Below are 9502 nucleotides of genomic sequence, written 5' to 3' on the forward strand. Positions count from 1 at the left end.
CTTTAAAGGTGACATATCATGAAAATCTGACTTTTTCAGGTTTTAAGTGCTATAATCAGGTCCCTGGTGCATCTACCAACCAAGGAAACGTGAAAAATATTAACCCAGTAACTTTGTTTTGGTAAGCATTTTCTGCAAGCTTCTGAGAAAATTAGCGCGTCTAATTTCGCTCCCTTGGTGATGTGGCAAAGGAATCTCATTATAATATTACCGCCCCTTAATCTGTAAACTTCCACTCAAGGCACCATCATTTTGATTTCGCAAGCGACAACGTTGTACCAGTTCTAATGCCATGGCGAAAGTTTGAGCAAAACATGCTAACCGTTCTGTCATTGGCTGCACAGACGAGCACAGAACACTATTTAGAGTGCTGTGACAGCAGCTTTCTGTCCATGTGCTTCGGATGTGTTAGCTCAGAAAACCTTATATCTGAAGTTTTAACTCATATGGTTTAAAACGCATGACTTCAACGCGATAAACATGATAATCAGAACCCAAACAGATGTTTTTAGCAGATACGAGCTGTAAAGGCACAGCTCTATTCTCTATTCTATTCTCTATTCTATTCTTCCACTCAAAATAGGCACTTTCAAAATTATATAATAAATGATCTGTGGAGTATTTTGAGCTGAAACTTCACAGACACATTCTGGGGACACCAGAGACTTATATCTACTGTATATTGCTGCTGCCACACAGATCTAAAATAAACAAGCAATTTATTTCCCAGCTGTTTACCTTCACAGACATTACCGACTGTTTTTGTAACTCGTGTGTTTTTAACTTAGTACTCACATGCTGTGACAGCAGCTTTCTGTCCATGTGCTTCGGATGTGTTAGCTCAGAAAACCTTATATCTGAAGTTTTAACTCATATGGTTTAAAACGCATGACTTCAACGCGATAAACATGATAATCAGAACCCAAACAGATGTTTTTAGCAGATACGAGCTGTAAAGGCACAGCTCTATTCTCTATTCTATTCTCTATTCTATTCTTCCACTCAAAATAGGCACTTTCAAAATTATATAATAAATGATCTGTGGAGTATTTTGAGCTGAAACTTCACAGACACATTCTGTGGACACCAGAGACTTATATTACATATTGTAAAAAGGGGCATAATATGTCACCTTTAAAAAAATGTTCTCCCAAACAACTATGAGATATTTCAAGAGGCACAGTCATAAACAGCCCTAAGTTACACTTGAATTAAAATGTAATTTATAGCTGTTTAATTTTAAAAGGCAATGGTCTTTGTTTCTAACCTGATTATCTAGTACAGTATGTAAGTTGTAGAGCATTAATATTTTAATATATTTGTAAATAAATATTTAACTGTACACTGCCGTTCAAAAATTTGGGGTCAGTGATGTTTTTTTCAGGAAGTGGATACTTTTCCAGCAAGGACACATTAAAGCAAAGACACATTTTTATTCTGTAAATACATGTATAATGTTACAAAACATTTTTTTAAATAAATGCTGTTCTTTTTAACTTTCTATTTATCAAAGAATCCTGAAAAAAAAATAATGGTTTCCACAAAAATATTATGCAGCACAACTGTTTCCTGTGACACTGAAGACTGGAGTAAAGATGCTGAAAATTCAGTTTTGCCATCACAAAAAAAAAAGTTACATTTGAAAGTATATTAAAATAGAAAACTATTAATTTAAATTGTTAAATTATTTCACAATATTACCTTTTTACTGTATTTTTGCACACAAAAAGAAAGAAAATGCAGCCTTGGTGAGCAAAAGCAAGTTATTTCAAAACTTGCCAACCCCACACATTTGGATGATAGAGTATAATGCATTTAAGTAAGAAATTATATGTTAAATGTTCAAATCCCAGTTTAATATACAGACACAAGCTGTCTGTATGTTAATTCCCCCCAGAAGTAGAAGTAGCACTTTGGTAATATCATTGCAAGGTATGACAGGTGGAATGTTCAGGAAACCTGTTTGAAACCTGTACTATTAATTCTGCAGTTCTATTTGGTTACACTAGGGATGCAAAAACTGTACACTCCAGCTCTAATTATGGCTATACAGTACATAATTAATTAAATGTGGTACCTCTCCTCTTCCACCTTCCTCTGCGTCCATCTTTGCTGTAGGTAGTGGTGCTGGTATTTTCTGTGCTTCGGGTATCAGACATGTTATCACTGCTGTCCTCTGAAGCATCTTCTGACAGTTCCTTCACCACGTCTCCAATGTCCTTCTGCTCACATACAAACACAAGCCATACACATCACATGCCCAACACTAATTTCCATTAAAACAGCTCATCTGAATCTGATCAAACAGTTAATGTTAATTAATACATTTAATAGATCATTGGGAGAATTGGGACATGTTACACGAACGTTAATTGAGCATTAATTATAATAGTGGTATAATAAATATTCATGTCAGTCAGCAGAACTGTATGAACAAACCAAAGCAATCGAAACCCCACATTTATATTTACTTTTCATTCAAGGTAGACATGTTAGCAGCAGTACATAGTGAATTAATGTGTGTTCACTTTTTCCGTGGCGTTGGTTCTGGAAGCATTTTTTCTTCGCATTTTATTTTGAAAAATGCTCTGTTAAAGCGTTATAATCATAAAACAAGCAAACCAGCTATGAGGTGAACCACAACACTACAAACTTTTATTTAAGGCAAAAAGTATTTGAAAGTCCAACAAAAAAAAAAATTGTGTACCTAACAACTTTAGTGAAGGAAAAAACTACAATCCCAAGAAATATAAAAAATGACAATCAAATTAAAAAACATTATATTGGTGAAAACAATATATTTTATGTTTTGTTATATATATATATATATATATAAGTGCTGTAATCGCATCCAAAATAAAAGTTTTTGTTTACATAATATATGTGTGTGTACTGTGTATATTTATAATGTATATATAAATACACGCTCATACACTATATATTTTGAAAATATTTACATGTATTTATTTATATTTATATAATTTATATTATATATTATATATAAATATATTTAATATACAAATATAACATGTTTTTTTTAACTATATACATGCATATCTTTTTTGGCATAATTTGCTCACTGCGACTCTGATTGGATGAATTTTCTGCACAGCATTATGGGTAATGTAGTTTTTTACAACAAATTATGCTGTTAAACATGATTATTTTAAACATTCTAAACATAAAATTGAAATAATGTGAATAGATGGCTTAAACAAAAGCATATAGGCCCGGTTTCACAGACAGGGCTTAGACTAAACCAGGATTAGGCCATAGTTCAATTAGGACATTTAAGTAATTTTTATTAACATGGCTTAGAAAAAACATTACTGGTGTGCATCTTGAGACAAAACAAAGGCACTGATATGTTTTAAGATCAGTCAGTGCAAATTTATTTCAGTTGAAACAGCTCAGAATTACATTTTAGTCTGGGGCTAGGCTTAAGCCTTGTCTGTGAAACCGGGGGATAGAGTAATAACCTTGGAGCTCATAACAGCTCTGTCTTTAAGGGTTTACAATTTACTGTTAAAAATCACTTTCCTTATGGGGAAAATGGTGTTTATGGAGTTTCATGGAGTTTTTACTGTACTTCCAGAACCCAACTGCTGCACTCTGTGTATCTTCTGAAAATCGAATCTATGATTGTAGTGATGCTAACACCATGTTGAGCTACAGGAATTGTGTTCAGGTAAGAAACATTTATTTTATGAGAGTTTCTGTGAGATTCTGGTTATGTTTAAGTATGTTTACCTTCAGTGTATAGACTCCCATTCTGCCTGGGACCTTGTAGAAGATCCCTTCCTCTCCACGTGAGTTTGTATGGAGCATGGCATTGAGACAGGCAAGAGGCGACGTTCCACTGGAATAAAAAACAAAACAGCTGATTAAATCAATCACTGGCTTCACACAACTGAAAAGCTGCAACAAAGATCACAGTTCAGTGGTTGATTTAAAGATATTTGTGTATGTATGTCAAAATAAATTTAAATAAAGTAAAATTACTTTATTTAAAAATACTGAAAACATGCTACATTATGTCTGAATGACTGAATATGGCTAAAAAATGACTAAAAATGTCTGGCTTTTGATCTTGGCATAAACATATTAGAAGTGTTATTTGCTGTGTGTCTTCCATTTCTAACTGTGCAGCACAATGCAAAATATACAAAATTCAGGTAAATTATACTATAGTGCAAACTACTACAAACATTTCTATATAATATTTTAATATACAACCTTTGCTACCTACTGAGGAGAAATTGTCAAGGCACATAATATACACAGACATTAAAATTCAGTACTTTAAGACAATCTTTCAAAGAAAATATAAAGTAAATGTAAAGCCAAAAATAAATAAATAACTTAGGTAAATTGTAGTTTGTATGTGAAAGGAAGCTCTGTTTTTTTTTTATTATTTATATACTATTAATTGTTTTAATAAATATATTTTTAACTAGCTATTATTTTTATATTTCCATATTATATTATTTTAATTTTAGTTGAAATTTTAGTTATTCTGTTCTGTGCTTTTGTCATTTTATTTTTTACTATTTAGGTTAAATATGTTTTTATTTTTATTCAGTTTTGGTTTAGTTTAGACAGTTTAGTTTTAGTTTTTATTTACTTGCAGTTAGTGATTTAGTGCTTGAACTTATTTCAGTTAGTTGTTGATGCAACATTTTTCATTTTCAGTTTTTCATCCGAATTTATATTTTATCTTATTTCATGTCAACTTTATTTCAAGGAACAAAAGTGACTTATATTTTCTACATTTTGTTTTGTACTATGTGTCTTCTCAAGAAAACTACTGATTAGTTTTAGTCTACAGTATTTTAAAAAATAATCGCAATGACAATAAAACAGGCTTAAGGAGGTTACATTTATTTAATATAGCTATTATGTAGCATCTTCAACACAGCAAATCTGGCAGAAGCACAACAAGTCACTAGCCATTTCTGAGGACAAGCACTATGGTCAAAGCCACGGCCATTAGGTCCTCACTCTTGGGAGTCCCTTTGCATGCTGTGTCAAGTGGGGACATGTTAATAACATGCATAGGGCTTGGCTAATGGATTTAAGTTAGTTGGAGGGGAGGATGTACTACTGTATAATCTTACCTTCTGGAAGACAACAGAGAAATGAAACAAAAAAAAAAAGATATGTAAAAGATGTAAAAGAGATAAATTAGATATGTGGCCACATAAAAAAATACAATAAATAAAACAAAAAATGTATATGATGCACAATCTGTAGTAAAGTGTGTGATAAAGAAATTGCTATTTTAATTTAAAAAAAAAATACTCTGTAAAATGACCTCACCTTATCTCCTTAAGCCTTTCTCTCTGAATCACTTGCAGGATCTCTTTATGACTCATCGGTGTGTTGGGGTACTTCTCAAGCACCTGTGAACAGTATTACGGAAACAAGTGAACAATTCAGCAGTGACTCAACCGCAGAGAAAGAATGAATTCGATCTGATGGTCAGTTTAAAAAGGAGGTTTGGTTAAACAGTAATGACTTCGAATTCTATCATTAGTTGACCTCACCGAAACAGACAACCCTCTCTGTGAAACTGACCTACTTCTGATTGGGTCAGAGAAACATGTTAGCTTGGGTGAGAGAGTTACATTCAAAAGTGGTCGTGTTTCGAGTTTGGGAAATGCAAACGGACTCCAGACATTCCAAGTGATCTGTGGCTTTTAGGCACACATGAAGTCAGCTGCTGGGGGGGGTGAATGTACAGCGCTCTCTCCCACCTTCAATACCATGAGGTGCCCTTGAGCAAGGCACCGAACCCCCAACTGCTCCCCGGGCGCTGCAGCAAAAAAAAATGGCTGCCCACTGCTCCGGGTGTGTGTTCACGGTGTGTGTGTGTACTTTGGATGGCATAAATGCAGAGCACTAATCCCGAGTATGGGTCACCATTCTTGGCCACATGTCACTTCACTTACTTTGGTCAGGAAAGTACATTTATTCATCCATGCATTTGCTTACATGAAACCCAGTTTCTTAGACACAAGGCACATACAATGGCCACCACAATGTATCTGAAAACCAGTGATATTTTATTACTATTGATGTACTACTATAGATTTTACTTTTTTGTTTTCAATTTAATAATAGATAAAGTTTTTGTAATTTTGTTGTGTTTTGTCATTTACATTTTAGTACCTCAATTTAAATGAAATGAAAATAAGAAATATTGGCTTGGCAACCAGTTGAAATAAAATAAGTTGAACTGTTTGAATATTTTAATTTATTTCAAATGATGACTTTTTATGGTTTTAGTTATAGTTAGCAATAACAGTCCTGCTGGACACTTCAGTCTCTTTTACAAATCTATGAATTTCACCATCTGCAATTAAATGATGTCAGACCTTTTCTCAGAAACAACTTTTCATTTCGGAGACATTTTTGCACAGCAGGTAGATGTATGAAGCCAGTTTCAAGTTCACACAAAACATTTTTTTAATGCATTTTAATAGGGTTTGATATTTGTTATTTAATGCAAAGACACACATGCATTTTAAGGGGTCCATTTAAAGATTCCACTTATCTTTTGTGGCCATTGTATTGAGTTTTATTAATAGTAAAGTGTATTATAATATGTAAGAAATAGCAAATACCTGCACATCTGTATTTTCCCCATAAGCCTCTTTTGTATACTATATAGATCAGTTTGAATGGAAAAATGCCTACCAATGACAGCTACTAGTCTGTGTGCTTTATTTTTGTACTAATAATGGAAGATCTGACTCATTTTCTCAAATGAGTTCTTTCGAACAGTTCCTTAAAAAAATTGTTTAAAAAAAACAGTTTCAGAGGTTCTTTATGTTGTAAAACTTTTGTAGGCTCATACAGTTTTTTTTTTTCAACTGAAGCCATGATGAAATGGAAGTAGCAACAGATCTTTTGTTGTGTGCTGTGATTTACGTCTGAGTGCAACGGATTATTGAAACAGAAAAACCAAGTGGAGACTTGGTTCTATGCATTGGTTATTGATTGTATGTTGAGATGTAGGTGCTGCACTCAAAAGTGGACTTTTACAATTTAATTTTTGTGTTTACACAATAACATACTAAAAACTGAAAAGCAAAAATTTCCTTTGTGCTTTTTAAAAGTTTTGTGTACAGATGACAGCATTTTCAAAACGATACCCGTTCACACGGATCGGCAAAAACTAAATGCTATATTATGTATGCCAGACCAGTAGTTGGCGGTCACGTTGTAAATAAACACTACACGCCTGCATACATACCTGTAAACTGAACACACAATACGCATGCGAAGGACGTTACCATTTTTATACATTTGCATTTTTGTAGTTTAGATTGATGATAAGAGTATCCTTTTTAAAAACCTGCAGTTTGAAAACCATTTGATTTTTCAGGTCCCCAAACTGCCATTGGTGTAAATGAACATTTTTAGTTGAAAGCAACGTTGTGAAAATGCCCCTAAATGATTGGACACGTCCTGCATACGTCACCAAAGAGAAGACTGTTGTTTCTAGATCGAGTTGTTGGTTTTTTTGTATCTACTGTTGGTTGGTACTCTGTTATATTGTATATTTATTTGTTGATTGATTCATTAAATAAAGAACAGCGAGTTATTACATTTTGATTGCACAAAGTCAAAATTTAACACATGCACGTATAAACTGTTCACAATAAGACATATAAAATTAGTTTATAAAACAGATATGGATCATTTTCACTTCATGCCGACTTTAAGTCTTATTAATAGCTTATTTATTGTAATCTTCCAAGTTCAACATACTGCAGTGCAAACCTGTTATAACGTAGCCTACTTTTTTAACTGTCTTTAATTACGAATTAGACACGTGTGGGTGAGCTAATCACTTTTAGAGTTAGACACGTCCAAAAAAGGTTTGATTCAGAACAATTCGTAAACAAACGGTTAAGTCAGATTCGTGGTAAACCGATTCATTAAAAGATCCGACTGAAAATTGGTGCACAAATCGGACTTCGCAAAACAAGTGCATAATCAGAAGCTGTAAACAAACGTGGAACTTTAGTTTGAAGACACTTGTATCAGTTACAGTGTATCAACTTCGTATGTCGCATATTACAGCCTGGGTCTAAAGTTATATTCAACAGCAATGCGGAAAGTTCCGCTAATTTAAGATATCATATAAAAACACGGACGCACAAAAGTAAACAAGCTGCGTTTGACAAGCTAGCGGTGTCTACCGACACAACATACTCAAGCGAGCGATGATTATGATCTTTTACAGCAGAAAACACAGACGAATTCAAAAGTACAGTAATATTGTTGTGTCCTCGAGAGGTTAATGGCAGTACTGGGTTGTTTATGCGGGTTTAGGTGAGCTAAGCTAACTGGCTAACAGCGAAGTGTCACTAGTCTGTATAAGCGCGCTAAGCTGCCTCGCCTGAGCTAGCAACTGACACGAACCGTCATGCTACAGACGCTTCACGAAATCACTACCCGGATCAAAAGTTCCCAAATGGTACGTAATTGTAAAGAAAACCATTTCATGCATGCATTATGTCACACTTAGGCATTGTATGGATCTAAATGCACTTTTAACAACGCCAACCGAAACCAGGCCCCGAAATGCATACGCAATACTTAGGCTACACCAGCGGGTCATGAACTCATAAACACAGTTGTACAAGTGGGAGCACAAGGCGAAAACAAGCTAAACAAACGCTCAAGAAGTCTTCGGTTTTACCGTTTTGGCGGCCTCTGCCCACGTCCTCCCCTTTTTCTTCTTCTGTCTTTCCCTCATGTCTGCGGTCGGTCGCGCAAAATCGACCTGGGTGGTGTAGAAAGTGTTGATGTTGCTTTAGTTACCGTGCAAGACCTGCCATCTCTGCCATATTGGGTTTTTACTGTAAGAGACTAATCACGTGACCCTCGTGGAAACGTCATCTTACTGTACGATGATAGTTCAGGGGAAACCACCTACCTAAGGCTTGTCTGGCCATTGTTTTCATTGTATAAACGTTTCAAACTCCAAAACAGATACACACGCTTACTCATAGTATCAATTTAAAGTGTTTATTCCGGTCAAATGACAAGCGATGCATGTAACAGATGCTATTCACAATCGTGGACTTAAAACAAGAGCTTTACTTTCACAAGTTAGATTACAGTGGTCAATAGATGGCTAATATATAAAAGGTTATAAGCAATATATTTACTTTTCAATGCATTTATGCCATAACAATACACTAAATAACAATACAAACCAAGTGGCATATTTTAATAGAAAAATGCAAGCAGACATTTCAAGTAAACATTTCACAAAACTAGTTTCTGGAGTTTTGAATTCTTGTAAAACAACATTAACTGTTTGGGCACATTCTAGTCACACTTAATGGTTCATGAACACGTTTAAAGGGGTCATATGATGCAATTTCAAATTTTCCTTTCTCTTTGGAGTGTTACAAGCTGTTCGTGCATAGATAAGATCCCTAAAGTTGCAAAGACTAAAGTCTCAAGCCCAAAGAGATATTCT

General features: G+C 34.4%; 1 protein-coding gene across 2 annotated transcripts in view; it reads right to left on the minus strand.

Annotated features, from left to right (window-relative positions):
• Positions 1–8886, minus strand: part of LOC107679772 (putative Polycomb group protein ASXL2) — a 23733-nt gene extending 14847 nt beyond the window's left edge. The window contains exons 1-5 of one of the 2 annotated variants that reach the window (XM_016475409.1): positions 8714–8886; positions 5320–5402; positions 5118–5120; positions 3751–3859; positions 2078–2222 (exon numbers count right to left, since the gene is read on the minus strand). In XM_016475409.1, the coding sequence (XP_016330895.1) occupies positions 2078–2222; positions 3751–3859; positions 5118–5120; positions 5320–5402; positions 8714–8770 (397 nt within the window). In that variant the 5' untranslated portion in view covers positions 8771–8886. The remainder of the gene's footprint in view (positions 1–2077; positions 2223–3750; positions 3860–5117; positions 5121–5319; positions 5403–8713) is intronic. The other variant, XM_016475410.1, reaches the window with a different exon arrangement.
• Positions 8887–9502: the final 616 nt, after the last annotated feature.

The sequence above is a fragment of the Sinocyclocheilus anshuiensis genome, unplaced genomic scaffold (genome assembly GCF_001515605.1).
Source record: "Sinocyclocheilus anshuiensis isolate Anshui unplaced genomic scaffold, SAMN03320099.WGS_v1.1 scaffold676, whole genome shotgun sequence".
NCBI lineage: Eukaryota > Metazoa > Chordata > Actinopteri > Cypriniformes > Cyprinidae > Sinocyclocheilus > Sinocyclocheilus anshuiensis.